We start from the raw sequence: 24,749 nt of genomic DNA on the forward strand, positions 1-24,749 counted from the left end.
CAGTCGTGCCCGGCTCTTAGCGACCCCATGGATTGCAGCCTACCAGGCTCCTCTGTCCATGGGATTTTCCAGGCAAGAGTACTGGAGTGGGTTGCTATTGCCTTCCCTCAACTCAATATTAACTCCACCCTATTTTTCCCCATTCCTAGAGAAGGGTAGCTCTGAATCAGTGCAGGAAATACTGGCAAGCAACAGAGGCTGTTCCAGTCTGGGACAACAGGACCTCTGGATGGACCACAAAAGCCACATCCCTGGACAACAGGATCTCCATTCTCTGTTCTCATTTCCCTGTCTGTAGAGCAATGACCTGGAGGTGGCCAGCCCAGAAAGACAATGGGGATTCACAAAACCTTTAGATTACTTTGCCAACAATAAATTCAGCTACCGGAGATACACAGCTCTGGAAGGGCTGTGATTCCACACAGCCATAGTCACTGGGAGATTTATGGATGCACATGAGAAGAGGCACATTCCATTTAATTTGATGCAGGCGCCTCCATTGATTATTAATCATACCCAGAATTTCAGGGGGTTCCCTGGTGGCTCAGTGGTAAAGAATCTGTCTGACAATGCAGGAGACATAATTGACTCAGGTTCAATTCCTGGGTCGGGAGGATCCCCTGGAGGGGAAAATGAGAACCCAATATTCTTGCCAGGGAAATCCCACGGGCAGAGGGGCCTGACAGGCTACAATCCATGGGGTCGCAAAAGAGTGGGGCATGATTTAGTGACTCAACAGCAGAATTTCTGTACCAATTAAGGTTGAAACCTGGATCCTGATGTCTGAGGAGGGATACTAGTCCACAGAATTATGAACTCCAGGACATTTGGCTCCTTTGTAGAACCTGGTGGAAAGCTTCCCCTCAACAGTGCTGAGCATTAAGGGATACCCTCTGGGAATATGAAAACAAATTCATGGCATTCCCAAAGGCCCTGGAGCTTGCTGGAACAAGTGACCCTTCCTCAGGGTAACCTACATATGCTGTGTTGCCTAGTCAATCAGTTGTGTCTGACTCTTTGTGTCTTTGTGACACCATGGGCTATAGCCCACCAGGCTCTTCTGTCCACGGGATTTCCCAGGCAAGAATACTGGAGTGGGTTGCCATTTCCTACTTCAGGGGATCTTCCCAATCCAGGGATTGAACCTGCATCTCTTGAGTCTCCTGCATTGGCAGGCAGGTTCTTCACCACTGCACCACCTAGGAAGCCCCAGGGGGAACCTATTGGTCACACAGTATGTAAGCTTCCAGGTCACACATTAGGTCATATATTCCAGGTCACACATTTAGGAACTAAACAAAACACTGCTTTAGTTCCTAAGAGACCTTGAGGAGGAATTCATATTAGGTTAAAACTGGAATAAAATTATACTCTCCTATCATTATATCATCCCTGCTGAGGCACATAAAGCTGAGGACCCATAAAGCTGTCCATCCTTTCAAACAAACAGGTCACTTCTGTTTTCCACCCACCTCCACAGTGAATACAACCCCAAGATCAAAGGTAGATTAAACAATAAGACCTTTATTGCTGCACAAACCAGAGAAATAGGGGGCAATTCCAAACTGGTGACCTGGAGGCAGGAAAACCAACCACAAATATCAAATGAAACCAACGAATTCGAAGGTCAAATTCATACTTAATCAATTGAAATAGGAAAATGTAAGGGCACATACTACTCAAGATTTCCTCCAGGGAGCATTAGGGCACACCGACATCAGCCTTGTGTCAGCAAATCAGAGTGACCAATGAAATACTGTGCAAGGAAGAGGTGAGATGGGTTCTACCAGAGAAACTGGCAGTGATGCAACTCTGATGACGGCCCTGGGGAGTTTAGAACATGGAATGTAGCTTCTGTAAGCGTCACAGACACCTGGAACTCATTGAGAATTTCACGTCATTAGATGTTTGCAAGTATGAGGTTCAATTTCAGGCAGATGGCTCCCTTACAAAAGCTGTCTAGTGCTGTTATAATGAACAAGGAGGGAGCACATTCTTCAGGTCTAAGATCTTTCTCAAAGTGTGGATTCAGTTCAGTTCAGTTCAGTCGCTCAGTCGTGTCTGACTCTTTGTCAGACGTGTCAGACATGAATCACAGCACGCCAGGCCTCCCTGTCCATCACCAACTCCCGGAGTTCACTCAGACTCACGTCCATTGAGTCAGTGAGGCCATCCAGCCATCTCATCCTCTGTTGTCTCCTTCTCCTCCTGCCCCTAATCCCTCCCAGCATCAGTCTTGTCCAATGAGTCAACTCTTCGCATGAGGTGGCCAAAGTACTGGAGTTTCAGCTTTAGCATCATTCCTTCCAAAGAAATCCCAGGGCTGATCTCCTTCAGAATGGACTGGTTGGATCTCCTTGCAGTCCAAGGGACTCTCAAGAGTCTTTTCCAACACCACAGTTCAAAAGCATCAATTCTTAGGCGCTCAGCCTTCTTCACAGCCCAACTCTCACATCCATAGATGACCACAGGAAAAACCATAGCCTTGACTAGACGGACCTTTGTTGGCAAAGTAATGTCTCTGCTTTTCAATATGCTATCTAGGTTGGTCATAACTTTTCTTCCAAGGAGTGAGCGTCTTTTAATTTCATGGCTGAAGTCACCATTATTTGGTGCTAAACAATGTTAGCTGTTTGGAGAAAAGGATTTCCCATACTTCCTGCATTCATGGAGCCACTCCACAGTGTGAAATTTTCGGTGGAGATTGAGGCTGGAACGTTGACTAAAGGATTTGCCACATTTACTGCATTCGTAAGGCCTTTCTCCAGTGTGAACTACCTGGTGTTGAATGAGAACAGACTTTTGCCTAAAGGATTTCCCACACTGCCCACATTCATAAGGCCTGGCTCCAGTGTGAATACTGCAGTGCTGAATAAGGCTTGTGCTTCGACTAAAGGATTTCCCACATTCACCACATTTATAAGGCCTTTCTCCAGTGTGAATTCTCTGGTGTTTAGTGAAGATGGCTCTTCTGCTAAAGGACTTCCCACACTGGCCACACTCAAAAGGCCTTGCTCTACTGTGAATACGCTGGTGTTCAACGAGGCTGTAACTCTGTCTGAAAGATTTTTCACATTCAGCACACTCATAAGGCTTTTCTCCAGTGTGACTTCTGTTGTGTCGCTCAAGTTTGGATTTGGATCCAAAAGCTTTCCCACATTCCCCACACTCGTAAGGCCTTTCAGTAGTGTGAACTCGCTGGTGTCGAATGAGAGTGGCTCTTTGGCTAAAGGATTTCCCACACTGGACACAAACATAAGGCCTTGCTGTGGTGTGAATTCTCCGATGTTGAACCAAGGTGAAGCTTTGTCTAAAGAATTTCCCACATTCGCTGCATTCATAAGGCTTTTCTCCAGTGTGGGTTCTCCGGTGCCGAACAAGATTGGATTTGCACCCAAAAGTTTTCCCACATTCCTCACACTCAAAAGGCCTCTCTCCACTGTGAATTCTGCAGTGTTCAATAAGATTGGAGCACTGACTAAAGGACTTTCCACACTCACCACATTTATAAGGCCTTTCTCCAGTGTGAACTCTCTGGTGTATAGTAAGAGTGGCTCGTTGCCTAAAAGATTTTCCACATTCACTGCACTCATAAGACCTTTCTCCAGTGCAGACTCTCTGGAGCTGAACAAGTGAGTACTTACAGTGCATGGCTTTCCCATATTTGCTAAACTCATAAACTCTTTTTCTAGCAGAGACTCTTGGGTGGTAAACAAGATTGTGTTTGTGGCTGGTAGCTTTCCCACATTCACGCAATTTGTAATGACTTTTTCTACCATTAAAAGTCTCCCCAAACTTGGTGATTTTGTTGGGTTTCTCACCATTGGAAGTGATCTGGTGCTGGAGGAGACCCAATGTACCTGGTAAGTCCATTCCAACCTTCCTACAGGTGAAGGGATTCCCTGACACCTGGACTATGCGGCTCTTTACAAATGCTGCCTTATCCAAGTCACTTTTCTCTGTATTGAAATACTTCTGAAGCTGTTGTAGGTTTGCAGATGCCCCAGTAAAGTATGGTTTCTGCCCTGGTAGATCAGCAGGGTACAAAATGTCTTTCAGGATTGGGACACATTTCTCACAGGGGTGAGCATTCTCGGTGAATGGACCTACCTTTGGAGTCCTGACCTGTGACAAAGCTTCTAGAGAAACGTTCTGCTCAGAAGGTGTCTCTTTAGTCTCTGTTTCATGCAAACAAACTGAAAGAAGAGAAATATTTGTGAATTATGCTGATTATGGTAGGAGAGTATTCATCATGTTTTGTTTTTCTTTTAACTTTCTGTATAATACAACATTTAGATATCTTAAAAAACCTTCATGGCCAGAGAAACACTGGACTTAAACACTATAAATCAAATAGACCTAACAGACATATACAGAACATTTCATCAACCAGCAGCAAAATACACACTACTCAAGAATTCAGGGATAATCCCCCAGGTTAGATCATAGCGCAGGCTATAAAACAAGTCTTAACCAATTTAAGAAAATTGAAATCCTATCAAATCTCTTTTCTGACCAAAATATGATAAAAAACTTATGGGACCCAGCAAAAGTAGTTCTAAAAGGGAAGGTTTTAGCAGATACATACACTAAGAAAAATCTTTTTAAAATAACCGTACCTTCACACTTCAAAGATTAAAAAAGAAGAACAAACTAAACTCAGTGTTAGCAGAAGGAGGGAAATGATAAAGATTAAAGTGGAAATAAAATAGAGACTAGAAAGACAGTAGAAAAGATGAAAACTAAGAATTTTTTGAAAAGATAAAATTGACAAACCTTCTAGAGTAATAAAAAAAAAGAGGACTCAAAATTATAAACGAAAGTGGAAACATTACATTTCATACCAATGCTCAAAAAAACAAACAAACCACAAACACTGAAGAGGAGGGAACACATTTTATAAAGCCAGTATCACCCTTATACCAAAGCCAAATAAGAACACTACAACACAAGAAAATCGCATGCTAGGGACCTCTCTGGTGGTCTGGTGGTTAAGAATCTGTCTTGCAATGCAGGGGACGTGGGTCTTGGAATCCAATCCCTGGTCTTGGAACTAAGATCCCACATGCCACTGGGCAACTAAGCCTGTGCATGACAATCACTGAGCCTGTGTGCCACAACTGGAGAGCCCATGTACACAACAACTGAAGCACACATGCCCTAGAGCCTGTGCTCCATAACAAGAGAAGCCACCACTAGGAAATGCCCATCCACTACAACTAGAGAGTAGCTCCAACTCACAGCAACTAGAGGTGCAACAAGCAAGCAAGCAAGAAAGAAATAAAAGGTGACTCATGTTGGATTACTAGAACTTGTGGCCACGAGACTGGAAAAGGTCAGTTTTCATCCCAATCCCAAAGAAAGGCAATGCCAAAGAATGCTCAAAGTACTGCACAATTGCACTTATCATACATGCTAGTAAAGTAATGCTCAAAATTCTCCAAGCCAGGCTTCAGCAGTACATGAACTGTGAACTTCCAGATGTTCAAGTTGGTTTTAGAAAAGGCAGAGAAACCAGAGATCAAATTGCCAACATCCGCTGGATCATATAAAAAGCAAGAGAGTTCTAGAAAAACATCTATTTCTGCTTTATTGACTATGCCAAAGCCTTTGACTGTGTGGATCACAATAAACTGTGGAAAATTCTGAAAGAGATGGGAATACCAGGCCACCTGACCTGCCTCTTGAGAAACCTATATGCAGGTCAGGAAGCAACAGTTAGAACTGGACATGGAACAACAGACTGGTTCCAAATAGGAAAAGGAGCATGCCAAGGCTGCGTATTGTCACCCTGCTTATTTCACTTATATGCAGAGTACATCATGAGAAATGCTGGGGTGGAAGAAGCACAAGCTGGAATCAAGACTGCCGGGAGAAATATCAATAATCTCAGATAGGCAGATGACACCACCCTTATGGCAGAAAGTGAAGAGGAACTCAAAAGCCTCTTGATGAAAGTGAAAGAGGAGAGTGAAAAAGTTGGCTTAAAGCTCAACATTCAGAAAACGAAGATCATGGCATCTGGTCCCATCACTTCATGGCAAATAGATGGGGAAACAGTGGAAACAGTGTCAGACTTTATTTTTTTGGGCTCCAAAATCACTGCAGATGGTGACTGCGGCCATGAAATTAAAAGACGCTTACCTTGGAAGGAAAGTTATGACCAACCTAGATAGTATATTGAAAAGCAGAGATATTACTTTGCCAACAAAGATCTGTCTAGTCAAGGCTATAGTTTTTCCAGTGGTCATGTATGGATGTGAGAGTTGGACTGTGAAGAAAGCTGAGCACTGAAGAATTGATGGTTTTGAACTGTGGTGTTGGAGAAGACTCTTGAGAGTCCCTTGGACTTCAAAGAGATCCAACCAGTCCATCCTAAAGGAGATCAGTCCTGGGTGTTCATTGGAAGGACTGATGCTGAAGCTGAAACTCCAATACTTTGGCCACCTCATGCGAAGAGTTGACTCATTGGAAAAGACCCTGATGCTGGGAGGGATTGGGGGCAGGAAGAGAAGGGGATGACAGAGGATGAAATGGCTGGATGGCATCACCGACTCGATGGACATGAGTATGAGTGAACTCCAGGAGTTGGTGATGGACAGGGAGTCCTGGCGTGCTGTGATTCATCAGGTCGCAAAGAGTCGGACATGACTGAGCAACAGAGCTGAACTGAACTGAACTGAATGCTGTGATCCCATCCATCAGGACTCCATATATAACATCACTAAAAATTATATATCATATATACAGTTTGTCAAATATTATATGCATATTGTTAAAATTACTGAATCAGGACTTGGGACACCAGGTGTCATGACACCTGGGGCATTCATCCTGCCAGGGTGAGGTAAACAAGGTAAGATGCCTTGTTTTAGCCTGACTGCCAAATTCCTCCATCCCAGATCCTCACCTGCAAGCTTGGGCAACAGACTTAGAACTACTTGGGGCAGTGCATTCAGCTCAGCACTGGCACCCACACCACATATGCCAAGAAAGTGGGGAAGTAAACAGAGCCCATAGTCTGACTATGGGAAGAGCAGAGCTGCCTCTGGGGGACAGAAAGTACGACACAGATCAGTACACTGGGGTGAGGGCCTTACCCATCGAGGCTGCAAGTGCAAAGTTCTCTAGCATCACCTTGTGGTACAGGTGTCTCTGAGCTTCATCAAGGAGCCCCCACTCCTCCTGGGAGAAGTAAATGGCCACATCCTCAAAGGTCACACAGGCCTGCCATGATGGGGACAGATCATTCCATGATCAATTTCTCTCCTAGGATTCCAAGTTCCTTCCACCCAGACATCCATCCCCTGCTAACTCTCCTCCCAGTGTCCCCACCTTGAAGGAAGTATCAGGCTTTGGGGCCACAGGTACCATGTTCTCCTCTCATGGTATCAAGATCACTGTCTGTTCACCAACTACAGGCATGTAGGCAGGGAGACACCATCTAAACTCTGAGTCTGGCATTAGGACATCCACCCTCTTGTCAGGTAATTCCCCTTGGAGTCCTGAATTGTCTCTCCCAGAGATAACCAAATGTGGGCTTTGGGTTTCTTCAGGGTGCCCAGTTCCATGGTCTGGAAGAATCCCAGAGACAAAGGGTGGGGTCACGACCATTGAGGGCCTGGAACATCCTCTGCTCACCTTTGAAGAGTCCCTAAGCACTTCTGTCCTCATGGGAGTCTGTGGGAAGAGGGAGGTCATTACAGGCATGTAACCATGGCAGGCTCAGTAGGCTCAGGCCTCCCTCTACTTCTGTCTAGCCCCGGAGCAAGGTGACCTGAGATAACTGCATTATCTCTGAGTATAATGAGTATCTCATTATCTCTGAGTCCTCAGTGCTCTTACAACTGTGTGATCTTGGATAAAGAGTCAACCTCCCTGTACCTCGGTGTTTTCATCCCCTTTGCAGTCTGTTCAGAAACCAACTTCTGGAAAACTTGAAAAGCCTAACTCACACCTCTTGTATTCACATCCCTCCATGGCTTCCAGCGTCCTGAGAGAAAAACTCCTCCCCTTCCCATTCCAAACGGGAACGATTCTCCGCGAATTTACATACACCTGTCCCTCCGCCTGTCACCCTCTCCCAGGCGTCATCACCCTGTCTGTAAAACACAGGGCCCCACCCACGACCGCCTCACCATCCTGGACTCGGGGGTCCGGGCTGCGGGCACGCGAGTAGGCGCTCCGCACTCAGGGCTTTAGTGTCTGGTGGGGTGAGGACGGTGAGGGCCCGGAGGTCGAGCGTTTACCTGAGGCGGGTCCCTCAGCGCGGCGGCCGCCATCGGAGTCTGAGAGCAGCGGGGTTTTAAGTGACAGGCGACAGAGACGGAACTTGTGTACAGTTATCATCTACCGCCGCAGCCCTGCAGACTCGTCGCTGGGCTGTGGGGACAACCTCTCCTCTAGAGGCTCCTCGCTCTGTTCATCCCCCAGGCTCCGTGCACGCTCCAAAAGGTCTCCGAGGGCAGCTGTACACTGAGCAGTCACCGTACTGCCGCCACAGAGGCGCCGGAAGTCCCGCCCACATCCTCGGGTCGCGGAAACGCGCTGATTCCGAGCGTTCACTGGCTACATGCCTTGGGCCAGACACCCGGCATTGTGGGTAACGTAGTTCCCACGGCGCCACCAGCCACGGAAGCCGGCGCCCACCCCGAGACCGCGGAGTCCCGGAGGGGTGGCGGTCTCCCTGTGGGCCTGGAGGGAGGCTCTCCCGGGAACTGTCCGGGTGAGGCGCTGGCGACGCTTCGACCTCACATCTGGACCCCCTACGCGGAGCCGGGTGATCTGAGCTACGTGGGAGGTCTCCCCGGGAGCGGGGGTTGAGGGGAGACCCCATCTGCATCTTTTGTGAAACGTCCTGAGTCTCTCCCCGGAGTGGGAGCCGTTCCCACCCTTCTCCGACCCCTGACGGCAAAACAGGCTCGTGATCTGACAGGATCAGGGTTGGCGGCGGGTTTGGCTGCGCCACCTGGGGGCTATCCTGGAAAAGATCGGGATTTGGCTTCATAGGCGAAAAGTTGAGACTGCCAGGGGCTTCGGGGGCCGGGGGTGGACTCAGTCCTCGGAGAGCCGCGTGGACTGGTCGCCGGCGGCCGGGGTCTGGGCTTGGCCTCTGTGAGGGGCGGGGAGAGGTGCGGACCTTCGTCATAGAAGAGCCCGTGCCTGAAGGTTTCCCCCTTCTGGGGGTTCCAGGCTGAACCTTCCCAGGAAGAGCGTGAAGAACCGAGGAGCCTCTGCGGTGTCTGGAGGCCCTCGGGGCGTCCCAGCTTCTCTGCTCTCTCCCACTCGGAACGCCTCCAAGGCAGCTAGCGGGGCTCCGCGGGCGCCCCCTGGCAGCTGCTCTCGGAAGTCGGAATTCAGCCCTTGGGTGAAAAGGAACGCAGACTCGGGCCAGGGAGGAAAGTGCCCACTCCCCCCGGGGGTCTCGCTGGGCTCCTGCGCCGCTGCTCTCTGCCTTAGTTACTGTCAGCCCACGGGCAGTGGACACCATGGGGTCTGAAGTTCCAGCCTGTCTCTCCTCCCACGGCCACTGTGTCTAGGCGACGGTGCTCTCTTCAGGATGCAACCTCAGATCACAAGTGGCTTCCCTACCTTCAAGTGCGTCTGTTTCCGGAGGAAAAGAACTAACTAGATTCCCTTGAAACGATAGCAGGGACAGCCTGGGCCAGAACCTACCCCCGGCGTAGAGCGCTGGGAGGGCCCTAGACCAGCCTGCGCCTGGGCCCGGGGCCTTCTGAGGGAGGCCAGCCGTGGACGGGGTGGGCGGCCCGTGGTCCTCCTCCAACTCCCTCACCTGCACATTTTCCCAAAGTCAGGGTGTCTGGAAAAGCAATACGGTTCAATAGAGGATTCTGTTAAAGTATAACTCCTCCCGTTATTTAATGAGAAAATTATAAAGTACCTGAAGAGAATTCGGGAAGTAGGGAAACCCTTGTGGGGCAGTAGGACACCGTCAAAACCTAAATGCAGGGAGCCAGGGCTGCTCTCATTTCCTCCTGACCCCTCCACCTCCTGCAGCAGTGTTGTGTGACTTAGGGTGCTGTGCTTAGTCGCTCAGTCGTGTCCGACTCTTTGCGACCCCATGAAGTGTAGCCCACCAGGCTCCTCTGTCCGTGGGCTTCTCCAGGCAAGAATACTGGAGTGGGTTGCCATGCCTTCCTCCAGGAAATCTTCCCAAACCAGGGGTCGAACCTAGGTCTCCTGCATTGCCGACGGATTTTTACTGTCCCTATATATATATATATATATATGCCACCCTGTTACTCCTTAGTGAAGCCTTTCTGGGGTCTCCACCGACCACACCTAAGGTGTTCAGGGAGGTGTCCCCACTCTGGTGGGTCTAATATTGCCAGATCATCCTCCAGTCAGTTCTCAGCCCTAGCAGCAATAATTTCTGCCTCCTTTTGAAGTTTCACCCTGACCAGGCACAGTTTAGTTTTATTCCAGACACCCTGGTGGCCCCATGCAGATTTCTGAGACATCTTCCTTGCTGGCATCCCATTTTCTGTCAGGCCCATACAGGAATGCAACTATCCTCTGCCCTGAGCTCTGACTACTTGGAAATTCAGAGTATAGCATGAAACTTGCAAATAATTTAAAGCCTGGAAGAAATGTGGTTTGAAGTAGAAGCGCCTTCAAAGAGACTTACTGGAGTTAAGGACATTGTTTTCTGAGCTGAAAGTGGGCAGAAAATCCAAAAATGACAGGCTCAAGTCACATTATATACTACCTCTGTTCCTAATGGGATGTACCCATATCCTGTTGGAGATCGATTTTGCTGTATGCAATATGCAGTTTATTCCAGGAAGAAAGATGGCTCTCCCTGACTTTGGGGAGTGGAAGGGAGATTGTGAAAGAAGGAATTTAACCTGATTGGGATAGGCAGTGGGGAAGAGGAGCCAGGGAGCCTCAGGAAATAGATAACACTTTGAGGAGTTAGTGGACAAAAGAGACTTTTCCTGTTAGGAAAGTATATATCAGTCCATGTTTGTACACTGATGAGAGGTCAGAAGAGAGGGGGGAAATAGGGAGGAAAAGGATCATGAAAAACAGGATTAAATTACTTAATATGTCAACATCACTGTTCACTAGGGAAATTCTAATTAAAACCTTGCGATACCAGTCTACATCTACCAGGGAAAAAGGGGAAATAAGTATTGATGAGGCTGTGGAGAAATTGGAACAATTGCCCATTGCTGATGGGAATATAAAATGATGCAATGTGAGAACGAGTTTAATAATATGAAAACCAGTTCCGCAGCTCCCCATAAACAACACAGAAATGCCACTGGGTTCAGCCATTCCACTCCTAGGTATACACCCAAAGAATTGAAAGCAGGGACTCAAACACATCTGTGGGCAGCAATGTTCATAGCAGCATTATTCGAGATAGGGAAAAGGCAGAAACAGCTTAAATGTTCATTAACATATGAATGGCATTTAAAAATGTGGTTCATTCATACTGTGTAGTTTATCCAGTTATAAAAAGGAATGAAGTTCTGATACATGCCACAACATGATGAACCTTCAAAATGTAATAAATGATTAAAACCAGACATAAAAAGATAGTATACAAATTTACTTATAAGAAATAACTAGAATAGTCAAATTGTACAGACTGAAAGTAGACTAGAGGTTTCCAGGGGTTGGCCAGAGAGGGGAATGGGTATTATTGCTTAATGAGTACACATTTTACATTTTGTTTGATTTTTTTTAATTTAGTGGTAGTAGATACCAAACATTGTAGATGTATTTAGTGCCACTGAATTATGTATTTGAAAATTAAAGTGGCAAATTGCTTGTCATATATAATTTACCACTGTATATACACACACACCAAAAAACTGCTAAGTGAGAGATTTTTGTCCAAATTCCTAAGTTCAATTTTACTGTTATACTATATCAAATTTCATGAACTTTTTGTTTTTTTGATAAAGTTAGAACAGCTAGATTGATTGTATAAATATTCACCCACAGTATTAGGCCTGTTATTGGAATATGAATTTTAGGACCTAGTTGTTCTCATCAACATAGAATTTGCTTTCATAACAAGAATCTGAAAAATATTAGTCAACTAAATATTAATAGTTAAGGGGAAATAATTTGAAATCCTATAGAGAATAGAGTCAAGTGGTCACAGTCAAATTAGCAAAAAGGGTTTTCCTTGCCTAGAAGATGAAGCAAATATATTACGAGTGATATGAGTATCGCTGCAAATAAGCACAAAGGGGCTGATTGTTGGGAAACATAAAGACAAAAATATAGAGATATCTACCAGCCACTGGCCCAGAATAGCAAATAGACTCATCCAAATGGACAAAAGAGAAGACAGTGAGTAAATGATGAAAAAGGAGTTCACAAGGACAAAGATGGTAGATGTGGCTCTTGCCTCAGCAGAAGTTCTGGAAGAATAGCTGTTGCTGTGAATGTGTTGGACTCACTGCTTGTGATTGTGCAGGAAAACAACCATGGAGCCACTAGCCCAGACCATGAGACCTGAACATATAAAGTCTATTGTGAGGAATATGGCCACGAATATAAACCTTATAATTCTTTCTGGATTCAGTGTAGAATGGAAACAAGACCCATATATATACTGTCTATGAGAGAAAAATCAGATCTAGGGATGCATATATACTGAAAGTGATGGGATGGAAAAAAGTATTCCACACAAATGGAAATTAAAAGAAAGCTGGAGTAGCAATGCTCATATCAGACAAAATAGACCTTAAAGACTGAAATAGAGATAAAGGAAGGCACTACATAATGACTAAGGGATCAATTCAAGAATATATAACAATTGTAAATATAGATGCACCCAACATTGGAGGACCTCAATATATAAGGTGAACGCTAACAGCCATTAAGGGAGAAACTGACATTAACACAATAATAATGGGGGTTGTTTATCACTCCACTTTCATCAGTGGGCAGATCATCCAGTCAAAAAATAAGAATAATAAATGTTTTTCTTGAGTCACTGCTGTCAGAGTCCTTTCCAGTTCTGGGAATCACGGTCCACCTTACCTCCCTAGGATGCCCTCCAACACCCTGTTATCTCTGGACCTGCTGTGGGGGCAGCTCAGATTCTAATCTGGTCCTACTCCTGTGTGTTCTTGACTCCAATGACCACAGCTATCAGAGCTACTGTGTTTTCTTTTGTGGGAGCTCTTAATGTCCTTTTATATATGTCATAGATACAGAGTCTGCCTAATTGATTGTGTGGATTTAATCTGCAGCTTGTACAGCTGGTCAGAAGGTTTTGAATCTTCCTTAGCCACACTGCCCCTGGGTTTCAATTGTGGTTTTATTTTCACCTCTGCATGTGGGTTATCCCCTGGGGTTTAGCTTCTAAGGCTGCCCTGAAGGGCTTGGGTTTGCCCCTGTGAGGGCCAAGTGTGGAAGTGGTGCAGCTGCTAGGGTGGCAGTGTTTCTGGCAGCACCAGGTACTCAGGAAGGTTGGCGGCTAGGGCAGCAGGAAACATAGTGCTCTAGATGGATATGTCAACCAATATTGGCCAATATGCTCCAGTATTCCTGCCTGTAGAACCCCCCTCTCTGACAGAGAAGCCTGGCAGGCCAGCCTACAGGGTCACAAAGAGTTGCACACTACTGTTAGGTAGTCTAGTAGAATAGGGAAAAGGAGTCCAAAATGGTAGTGGCTAAAAGACAAGGAAGGGAAAAGCCCGAGAAAATAGAACAAAGGAAGGTCCGAGGACTGGAGTGAGGACCTCAGGTAAAACAAACAACACTCCTGGCTGGCCCAATTTACATAGGACAGGCCCAGGGAGAGAAAAACATATAAAAAGAGAAGCCAAAGCTAGCTCTCTCTCTCCTGCGCGCTGGGGCACTCTTCTCTTCGCGTCTTTGGATCCACATGCCCTCACACCTCAGAGATGGATTTTCCTGCTATCTTCTAATAAAATAGAACTGTAACACTGAGCTATAACACTGATTTGTCTAAGAGCTATAACATGGTCCTTTCAAGACCTGAGAGCTATATCATGGTGTATCCAAGACCTGAGAGCTGTGACACGCTGAGGGGGCTTTAATGTCCATCACTCCAAATCTTTGTTGTGATGAGACAAAGAACCGAGGACCATACACTCGCGTGACACTACTGAAGTGCATAAATACAAGTCTTTTTTTTTTTTTTTCCTGCCTGTGGCAGCTCTGCCCCAGTGAGAGGTGAGCAGGAAGGTGGTGGCAAGTGCTTGGCTTGTGGGGACTCTGGTGGCTCCAAGTGTTCAGGGACACGGACTGCCTCCGCGGCAGGAGTTACGGCCCTATCAGAGTCTTTTTTCCAACCTCTTGTAGCTGGCGATCAGAAGGCCTCTTTGGCCAATCTTTCTCTATAACTCTGCCCATTCAGGCACTTAGAGGGCTTCCTCGCCTGGGGTCCTTCTCTGTTGTTGGGTGCGTCAGGCACATAGAGGGGACCCCCTGACTGGGGTCCTACTCTGTAAATCGGTGCATTAGGCACTTAAAGGGGCACCCTGGATGGGGTCCTACTCCATAGTTCAGTGCGTCAGACGTTTGATGGGCCAGCCTCTCTATTGTTCAGCTGCTGATGCTGGTGTGTGGAGAGAGGCTATGGCGATGGCTCCCCCCTCCCCACGCATGACTCAGCAGTAGCGCCTTGTTTCCAGGTAGCCCACCAAGCATTTCCCACCACGATCTCTTCCCTCACATCCCCTCGACCTGTCTTTCCACAGTCAGCAGCAGCCCTCACTCTGGGATTGCTCCACGATCCCTAAACTTCAGCTCCCAATCTCTGCCCCTTCCAGGAGACCCGCGTTCCTGCCTGGTGTATGTATGGCTGTGGCAAGGACTGACTGATTCTCATTCCGTTTAGGTGCTCACCTAAACCTTAAATTTAGGTGTTTCACTCTCAACCTTAAATGTTTCTCCTCTGACTCAGACAATTGCCCCGCTGTGGGGGTCAGACCCCTGCCTCAGTTCCCCACCCGCCAAGGGCAGGTCCAGTCCTACTAACACCTCTGTTTCCCCCCCTAGTATTTTTGTCCTACGAAGTTTTGTGTGGTTCTGTATAGTCTTTTCCACTGGTCAAGTACTCTTGTCTGCTCTCAGCTGGTGTTCTGCCTGCACATCTGTGTCTGAAGGTGTATTTCTCATGTATCCATGGAGAGAGATGTACTCCATGTCCACCTACTCCTCTGCCATCTTTTTCTCCCTCCTTCATGAACTTTTCTGTTTATGAAGCTAGCACAACCAGTTTTGAGTGTATAAATATTCACCAACAATATTAGACCTCTTATACACATAAACATTTAGGACCTAACTGGTTCCATCTGCATAAAATATACTCTTTTATAAATAACCCAAAAATTGTTGCAATAATAACAGACATACCAATAAATACATTAAATGTAAGTGGATTTAATGTTCCAACCAAAACACGTAGACTAGTTGAATGGATACAGAAACAAGACCCATATATATGCTGTCTATGAGACACACATTAGATCTAAGGATGTACACATAGGCTGAAAGTGATGGGATGGAAAAAAATATTCCACACAAATGAAAACTAAAAAAAAGCTGGAGTAGCAATATTCATATCAGACAAAATAGAATTTAAAGTAAAGACTGGTATGGAGACCAAGGAGGGCACTACATAATTACTAAGGGATCAATTTAAGAATATATAATAATTGTAAATATAGATGCACCAATATAGGAGGACCTCAATATATAAGGTGAATACTAACAGCCATAAAGGGAGAACTGGGGGTTGTTTATCACCCCACTTTCATCAATGGGCAGATCATCCAGACAGAAAATCAATAAGGAAACATATACTTTTAATGACACATTAGACCAGGTGTACTTCATTGATATTTATTGAGCATTTTATCCAAAAGCAACAAATCACACCTTCTCATATGCACGTGGAACATTTTCTAGTATGGACCACATGCTGGAACACAAATTGATACTGAGTAATTTTAAGAACATTGAAAACATATCGAGCATAATTTCCAATTATACTGCTAGAAGCTTCAAAATAAAGTTCAGGGAAAAAATTGTGAAGAGCAGTCTGAAAAATTTTAGTATACTAAATATAAACAGATGAGGGAAAGAAATTGCATTTTCTATAGAGAATAGAGTCAACTGGTCACAGCCAAATTAGCAAAAAGTGTTTTCCTTGCCTAGAAGATGAAGTAAATATATTATGAGTGACACGAGTATCACTGCAAATAAGCACAAAGGGGCTGACTGTTGGGAAACACAAAGACAAAAATATAGAGGTATCTACCAGCCACTGGCCTGGAACAGCAAATAGACTCATCCAAATGGACAAAAGAGCAGACAGTGAGTACAATGAGCAATAGGAGCTCGCAAGGATCAAGATGGTAGATGTGGCTCTCACCTCAGCACAAGCTCTGGAAGAATGGATATTGTTGTGAATGTGTTGGACTCGCTGCTTGTGCCTGAGCAAGAAAACAACCATTGTGCCACTAGTCCAGACTATGAGACTCAAACATATAAAGTCTATTGTGAAGAATATGGCCGGATATACAAACCTTACATTTCTGTTTGGATTCAATGTGAAACAGTATCCATAGTTTACCTTTACACTAAGGTTTTCAATGTGAGTTGGACTAGTCACATGGAAAGGAATAGAGATATTTATTAAAAGATTCAGGATCCAGCAAAGGAAGCAGCAGAAGGCGATACACGTTGGTGATCTCATTCTGAGCTCCAGCCACCTAGAGAAATGGGGACAAAGCCTAATGGCTTGGAAGCCACTGAGGAGGGAGGTTGTGCTAAGGCAAATCCCTCTGGCCACTCTTTGAAAATAGAAGAGAAATTTACATCCAGCCTCGTTCAGGAAATTCCTGGATCCAAAAGTTGCCATTGTATGAGGGATCCCTCTGGAGAAAAGCACCAAGGAGTTGGCTAAGACGAGTTGATTGAGAATCAAGTCTGTGGGTCTCACCCTGCATCCACTGAGCAAAATGAAGTTATACAGACAAAGGAGGAATGAGTTCCCAAGGAACCCCACTCCCATCTGAATGATTAACATAATTCCCATTTCCCACTTTGAAGAAGCCATCATATTGGTATCTATGGGACACTTATTTTAGTTGGAACCTGAGAAATGAGTAGCTCAACAAACAAAAACAAATCTATTCCCACCACCATGCCCAGTATTCTCCAATGCTAAGGCTGATACATCCTTTCCCAGTTTAGATGAGCATCAAGTATCTGTTTATGGGTGGAGATTTTACTCCTGAAGATCCTGGTTCTACTTGGTATTGTGTAATGTCTATTTCTAGGATATGGGTGAATGCATTAGGCCCCGAATGAGCAACAGAGTTTTGTACATGTTTGAGTGAAAAGGTTCTCTACCCTCTTATCTACAGTTATGACCCGGATGCATTGAAAAACTGGGTACAAAACTATGTAGAGTGTACTTGAGTATTCCCAATTGTATGGAGTAATGACTATACAGACAAGGAACATATATCTGTATAGAGTAGGGGAGAATTTAAAGCTAGACCTTTTTTTCTCATTCACCAGAAGTTTTTTGTTTTTTTTTTTAATTTTTGGCTGCACTGGGTCTTAATTGTGGCCCAGGGGTTTCTCATTGTAGTGTCTTCTTTTCTTGAGGAGAACAGGTTTAGGTTGTGGGATTCAGTAGTTGTATGGGCTTAGTTACTCCACAGCATTAGGATCTTCCTGGACCAGAGATTGTACCTGTGTCCCCGACATTGGCAGGTGGATCATAACCACCGGACCACCAGGCAAATCCTAAAGCTAGACGTTGACAGGAAAAAAAAATTGTTTAGAATGTTTTGTTTGAACAAGTGTACATATTTCACATAGTTATAAAACAATATTAAAGCAAAGTGCTGCTGCATCGCTTTAGTCGTGTCCGACTCTGTGTGACCCCATAGACGGCAGCCCACCAGGCTCCCCCGTCCCTGGGATTCTCCAGGCAAGAGCACTGGAGTGGGTTGCCATTTCCTTCTCCAGTGCATAAAAGTGAAAAATGAAAGTGAAGTCTCTCAGTCATGTCCGACTCTAGGGACCCCATGGATTGCAGCCCACCAGGCTCCTCTGTCCATGGGATTTTCCAGGCAAGAGTACTGGAGTGGGGTGCCATTGCCTTCTCCGATTAAAGCAAAGTAGATGTTTTAAAGACACTAAGTTTACAAATTTAAAAAAATGAATTGTGGTCTCTATGTGTAAGGGTAACACCTCAAGTGACTTGAAAATACATAATTTTGACTGTATATCTTTAAGGAGATAGTATGAAGGTAAAACTACTTGCAAATAAACATTACATATTACTTATATACTTCACTATAATGTAGTGGTAGAATATTTTGGAATCAAATACTTAGTATCAATGGGAATGAGTATTTATGGGAGATAAAATCTTTGCTGAAAAAGGTCCCTGTAGTCAAAGCTATGGTTTTTCCCATAGTCATGTATGGATGTGAAAGTTGGACCATAAAGAAGGCTGAGCACTGAAGAATTGATGCTTTTAAACTGTGGTGTTGGAGAAGAATCTTGAGATTCCCTTGGGCTGCAAGGAGATCGAACCAGATGATCCTAAAGGAAATCAATCCTAAATATTCACTGGAGGGACTGATGCTGAGGCTGAAGCTCCAATACTTTGGCCACCTGATGTGAAGAGCCAAGTCATTGGAAAAGACCCTGATGCTGGGAAAGATTGAGGGCAGGAGGAGAAAGGGGTGAAAGAGAAGGAGATGGTTGGATGGTATCACTGAACCAATGGACATGAGTTTGAACAAGCTCCAGGAAATGATGAAGGACAAGGAAGCTTGGCGTGCTGCAGTCCACGGGGTCACAAAGAGTCAGACACAATTGAGTCACTGAACAACAACAAAATAAATGCCAATAAAAAACCAACGAATTTGAATAAAAGTTAAAATTGACATTTGGTAACAACAGGAAATACACATACAGTATTAGATTTTAAACTGACATGTATTGCATTTCACTTGCTATTCAAAAGAATCTGGAAATTTTGGACAACCCTACAACAATGCCTAACTCTAACACCCAGTTTATGGACTCAATATATGTCCCAGTATAAGTAAACACAATGTCTTGGGGGGAGGGGGAAAAGCAAGCTTATTTAACACTTAGGACAGGAACTTTCCAAGACAATCCTGAAACTGCTTGTCATACACAGGATGGAGGGAAATAGAACTCAGATGTCACCAAATTCCACTAAAGAAGCTACTTTTGCACAATTTTCATACAGTAGTAACTCTAAAAAGTGGACTCAGGTAAACTAAATATCTCTAAATGATATAAAATTAATTGCAAGAGTTAATGCTAGAAGAGCTTAAGGAAACAGTTCATTGTTCAGAAAACTTATTAAGGGTAAATATCAAGCATTTCTCCTACAGTAGCTACATAGACAGTATTTCACAGTAGGAAATCTTTGAACTGACACACAAAGTGGACTGGTTTGGATAAGACCTGCAGATGCACATAATACATTGTCCATCATGGGAAAAGATACAGTGATACAAGATTAAATAGAAAAATTAATTCAATGACATCATGGAGACTTCCCCACCATGAGGACAATTCCTTCTTCCAGATGAACTGATGTTTCAGTATTGGGTAATGAGATAAGAGGACATTTTCAAATGGTGAAGACACAAATCCACTATGTTGGACAGGGTGTTATTGAGTCACCCCTTTCCTGGCATGGTCATTTCATTATGTCCAGAATAACAGCTGTGATATGAATTTCCATTTCCATGATCAAGAACTGAAATGGCTTTACACTTGAGAAATCAAGGAATTGTTATTATGATAGTAATACAATTCAGAATATCCATAAATCAAGATAGCCAATTTTTTTTTCTTTTGTGGCAAGAGTCTCCTTTAAATGTATAAGGAAAATAAATAAGTAAAATTTTGGAAAACAATATTAAAATAAACTAACATGCAGAAAACAGTGAGTGAAAACCAAAATTAAGCCATAGGATTCATTTTAAGTAACAGCAGAGAAAACTGTTGCCCTGGATGGAAATTTTCCCAGTGTGAATAATTCAGTTCTCACTAAGAAATATGTTACTGAATACAAATTCCAATGAAAATTGAATACTAACATCAAAGCAACACAAATTTTGTAAAAAAAAAAAAAAAAAGTTTAGCAAAGTGAACTTGCCTTACATAAAGTATGGTAATAATTACACATTGCCACTGACAATAGAAAAAAGCAGAACCTAGCAAGGAGCTTGCATGTTGTCTATGTTTGCAGCTATTTATATGGTAAGTCCGGAGAAGGCAATGGCACCCCACTCCAGTACTCTTGCCTGGAAAATCCCATGGACAGAGGAGCCTGGTGGGCTGCAATCCATGGGGTCGCTAAAAGTCGGACATGACTGAGCGACTTCACTTTCATGCACTGGAGAAGGAAATGGCAACCCACTCCAGTGTTCTTGCCTGGAGAATCCCAGGGACGGGGGAGCCTGGTGGGCTGCTGTCTATGGGGTCACACAGAGTCGGACACGACTGAAATGACTTAGCAATAGCAGCATATGGTAAGTCTATATAGAAGTTTATATATGATAAAAGTTCATAAATTATATTAGAGCAATTATTTATTTAATATATGGTATTAGATTTAATTAAGACATTAGAGCTATATTTCCAACTTTAATCTCAGAGAAAAAAATAAATACTAGATCTGCATATAAGAAATTGTTACTGTCTTAGGTAATAATGTTGCAATATATCCTCATAATGTTGCCTGGACAAAGTATTACTACGCATGTACCAAACCTGAGGATTTAAAATATTTTTCGCATATTTGTGTTTATAAAAATTATAACTTATTTCACTTTTATAATATCCTGTGCTGAAAAATTCCTAAAGCAAAGAAAATAAAGCTCAATGAAAACATTTAATGCAGGTGGCCCCTGGTGCCCAGGTGCCCAGCAATGCCCAGGGCCTTCAGGGGCTGCTCCACGGTCTGACCTCGGCCTCAGGCACTTCTGGGCCCAGGGGGACCGGTGGGGGACCTCCTGCTGGGGCACCTATGGGGTGTGGGATGCTCAGAAAACCAGGCCACCCTCCTGGTCTCACCCTGGGGCAGCAACTGGTGCAGCAGCCCTGGGAGCAGCCAAAGTACCGGGCCCTGCTTCTCCAGGAGCAGCGGGCCTGTCCTCCCACCCTGGCTGGCGAGATGCCGTTAACCATCTCCATTCCAGATTGATTTCAAATAAGAAAGAGTCAACAAAATCATATAGGAATAATTTATCACTCGTTAATAAAACAGCAACTACTTATTGAATACAAATAAAAGCTCAATGAAAATATTTAAATATGTAGGACACCAAGAGGTGATTATAACCTCAGTGCTTTTGGGGGGAACTAGATAGGAATAACCAATTTCTAGAAATCACACATTATAAAATATGACTTTCCATAAACACCAAAAAAGGCCAAATTATATTGAAAAGGGCATGGAATGATTCATATATACACATATAAATGCTGAAATTTCATTTTAGGGTCAAGTCCTCTAATAAAGAATTACAGAATCTATCTTTTCTATCAAGATCCTAGTCAAATATGATTTAAACTTTGGAGTTTGCTAAAAAAAAAAAAATGGCTCGGACGTCCCTGTTAGTCCAGTGAATATTCTATATGCTGCGCAGTGCAACAAAAAAGTGAAAAATTAAAAAAAAAACAACCCTAAACCTGGCTGTCTCTATTGTAAATTTTAAAACTTCATACTTTCCTGCTGCCTGAACATCCTCACAGACAGGGTGTAAACGTCCCACCAAGATGGCCAGGTGCACCAGCGTGAAGGCTGGCCCTGCCACCAGTTGCTTTCTTCGCCTCCCCGCACTGTGACCACCGGGCACTCAGAGTGGCCGGTGAGATCCCCCTTCACCCTTTGCTTTGTGCTCTCACAGAACCTCAGGAAAGGCACTGACCCTCAGATCCATCCGCCCCTTCTCTCCCTCTCCTGCCCATCTACTTCACTGAGCCCACTGCCTGGCTGAGCTCTCCCCTTGTGGCCTCCTTATGTCACTGTCCCTGTGAGTATAGAAAACTTTGTTTTCCTGGGCCTCTCCTTTGTTCCATTCTGTAGCTGCTTCTGACAGAGTATATAAAAGGATACATGTCAAACACAAATTTAAGCCTTTTTGAAAATTATTTAGTGTGCCGAACACATAAAATTTTATCTATTTTTCTAATCTTGTATCCAAAATGACTGTGCAGTTTAGGATTAGGTAAATCAAATGCTGTGTAAAATATATTTCAATAAAATTTCAATAACTGAAATAATAAGAACAATTTGTATTAAAGTAGGACTTGCCTCGGTAAACAAACTGCAACACTTTTGAAGAAAAAATCTAGTGGGTTGAGGTGTGAGTAGGAGATTTACGTGTCTCATTACTGATGCCCATTCATATTCCTTGGACACTGATTAATATGTTTTAGTATAAGAGACTCAGAAGATGAATTCACTCTGCCATACATCAGCGATTGTGATTTAAGAGAAATCTTAGTGACTGAGTATAAATTCGCCAGAACTATACTCACTGAGGGAAGCAAGCTTACCTATATGAGGTGAGAAGGTGGACAGGGGCAAGGTAGGGGGCGTCAGAGTGAAATTTATCCATGAATTGATTTGTAAAAGTTTTCACAATCAAATGTATAGTTCTACAATTAAAATGTTATCATTTGTGAAGCCCTTGAGATAGAAAGGAGAAAATTGGGCATAATGGAATAACAATATGGAATTGCCTTGGGACCATGTTAGGAAGTTTTAGGAAGAGATGTCAGAAATTAATTTAAAAGTAAAACAGGTAAGAAGACACGGTAGACAGATTGATAAAAATTTGTTTAACTAGAAAGCCAGGGTGCTATGCCTATGGAAATTTCTGTGGTTACTACTCACTCCAGCTCTTAAAGAATTCAGCAATACATTACAATAAAGGATCATGATACTTCCCTGATCATAGGGTTTTGGGTAACAAAGGGAGGCACCAAATTAAGTGCCTCCTATTCTCAGAGAGAAGCTCGTGGACCTGGCTATCAATGAAGTTCTCCAATCAGAATTTTTTTTTACTGTTTTTATTCTTATCCTTTTAGACTGATCGACATACATTGTAGCCAGAGCAATAAACTATTTGCAGAATGTAAACAGCAAGATATTTTAATATCTGGTTATGTTCGGGGAAGCACACTGACCAAAATCCCCACCCTGGCCAGGCACCCTAGTAACCATTTGCAGGAGTTCTTTTATGACAGGAGGTCCTGGTAAGGAACATGGAACTAATAAGCTACCACCAACTGGAAGAGTTCTGGAAAGGTCAAAAGGAGACACCACATGTCCGACTACATTCCAGAGTCCTTGCTGACATCCATCTTGGCTGAACCAGGCACGCACCACCAGGAAGGACTCTGAGTTAGATGGATTGACTAAAGACAACCCGGAAACTAATCCCATCACCATGAAACCCGAGACTGTGAGCCATGTGACAGAGTTGTTCTCTTGGGTTCCCTTACCCTACTGCTCTCCACCCGGGCACCCTTTCCCAATAAAATCTCTTGCTTTGTCAGCACATGTGTCTCCTGGGACAATTCATCTCTGAATGTTAGACAAGAGCCCAGTTTCAGGCCCTGGAAGTGGTCCCCCTTCCTGGAACAGTCACATTACATGTCAGGGTAATGTTACTATCCTAAGATAGTGAATGCTTTCATTCATCTTTTTTGTCCAAACCCCACAATCATTAGAGATAATTTCTTTTAAGATAAAGACTTCATTTCCTTACATGAAGAATGATAAAGCTTTCAGTTCTCTAAACAGGAGATAAATGTGAGCACTCTAGCTGATGAGAGAACTCTATTATAAAGACCCCCCCCCCCTTTACCACACAGGCTAACAAGAAAATACAACAAAACCAACTGTGCATTCCGTCCTCTCAGTCAGACCTCAGGTAATTCACTACTCAGAGCTGGGAGATGAGCATTGTTATCCAGTTGCTGGGCACTTGCCTGCTGAGTGAAGTCTTTAGTGAATGGTGAGAGCTTCGGCATCTTTAGTCAAAGAAACATGAAGGAAGATTTCATAGAAACTGAAAATGTGAGGAAAGGGGAGAGACATCAGGCAGCAGAGGAGTGGGTAGAGGAGGAATGCATCAAATGTGTGCAGGAAGCATAATTCCTCACTGGATACAGAGGTATACTTGTGTTCCAACCCCAGGAAACATGAGAGAGAAGCTGATTTATATTGGTGTTTTAAACTGAAGTTTCTGTGGTATAGTTATCCTGTGAATCTGACCCTTGACTATAAAAGAGACACTTACCAAATAACATTCTCAATCAGGACTGTGTGTTCCCAGACAACATCTGTGCAGATGTGGAAAGGGCATCTGACCCCAATCAAGATAAAGGTTTGGAATACTGTGATGTCATCTCCTTACTGGGAAGTGATTATCCTGCCACCTGTCATTTCAGTGACAATACTTTCAGAGGGAGTTGAAATTATCTTTGAAAAATAGTTGCAGATTGTACAATTCATTGAAAGCAATTAATATTGATTATAATGTTTCTATTGAAAATTACAGAAATACCTTGGGAACAATTTTCCTGTGAAATATTTTTTAAAGACTCACGCAACATGGAGCAGGACAGAAAAACTGAGATCTAACAAGTAAAAAACAATGCTGTTGTCTCATTATCTAGTGTCAACAGAAATAATCACTGGTGCC

At 43.9% G+C, this 24,749-nt stretch overlaps 2 protein-coding genes across 4 annotated transcripts; both read right to left on the minus strand.

Moving 5' to 3' along the window:
- Positions 1-621: 621 nt before the first annotated feature.
- On the minus strand, positions 622-8,519 carry ZNF416 (zinc finger protein 416). Of its 3 annotated transcripts, XM_055551731.1 has the most exons (4): positions 8,250-8,519; positions 7,642-7,680; positions 7,101-7,227; positions 622-4,196 (listed from the first exon to the last, which is right to left on the minus strand). In XM_055551731.1, the coding sequence occupies exons 1-4, from the start codon at positions 8,280-8,282 to the stop codon at positions 2,626-2,628; spliced, it is 1,770 nt and encodes a 589-aa protein (XP_055407706.1). In that variant the 5' UTR covers positions 8,283-8,519; the 3' UTR covers positions 622-2,625. The 3 variants fall into 3 exon arrangements, with proteins under 3 accessions (XP_055407706.1, XP_055407707.1, XP_055407708.1); XM_055551732.1 differs by lacking the exon at positions 7,642-7,680; XM_055551733.1 differs by lacking the exons at positions 7,101-7,227; positions 7,642-7,680.
- Positions 8,520-9,144: 625 nt separating this feature from the next.
- Positions 9,145-17,101, minus strand: LOC129630777 (vomeronasal type-1 receptor 1-like). The gene is made up of 3 exons (XM_055551262.1): positions 16,205-17,101; positions 9,676-9,793; positions 9,145-9,362 (listed from the first exon to the last, which is right to left on the minus strand). The coding sequence occupies exons 1-3, from the start codon at positions 17,081-17,083 to the stop codon at positions 9,145-9,147; spliced, it is 1,215 nt and encodes a 404-aa protein (XP_055407237.1). The 5' UTR covers positions 17,084-17,101.
- Positions 17,102-24,749: the final 7,648 nt, after the last annotated feature.

This window comes from Bubalus kerabau, chromosome 17, assembly GCF_029407905.1.
Source record: "Bubalus kerabau isolate K-KA32 ecotype Philippines breed swamp buffalo chromosome 17, PCC_UOA_SB_1v2, whole genome shotgun sequence".
Taxonomy (NCBI): Eukaryota; Metazoa; Chordata; class Mammalia; order Artiodactyla; family Bovidae; genus Bubalus; species Bubalus kerabau.

Bases quoted from the DNA above. Each gene is read 5' to 3' on its own strand.
- ZNF416 (XM_055551731.1), bottom strand. From the start codon at position 8,282: ATGGCGGCCGCCGCGCTGAGGGACCCGCCTCAG. The intron at 7,681-8,249 runs GTAAACGCTCGA...CTCTTCCCACAG, and splicing joins CGCTGAGGGACCCGCCTCAG to ACTCCCATGAGGACAGAAGT. The intron at 4,197-7,100 runs GTAAGGCCCTCA...CTCTTCTTTCAG, and splicing joins TGCACTTGCAGCCTCGATGG to TTTGTTTGCATGAAACAGAG.
- LOC129630777 (XM_055551262.1), bottom strand. From the start codon at position 17,083: ATGATGGCTTCTTCAAAGTGGGAAATGGGAATTATGTTAATCATTCAG. The intron at 9,794-16,204 runs GTCACTCATAAT...GAAAATGTGCAG, and splicing joins TTATTTGCAGTGATACTCGT to GTGAGGGAGTTGGAGGAGGA. The intron at 9,363-9,675 runs GTAGGTTCTGGC...TTTTCACCCAAG, and splicing joins CCCAGCGCTCTACGCCGGGG to GGCTGAATTCCGACTTCCGA.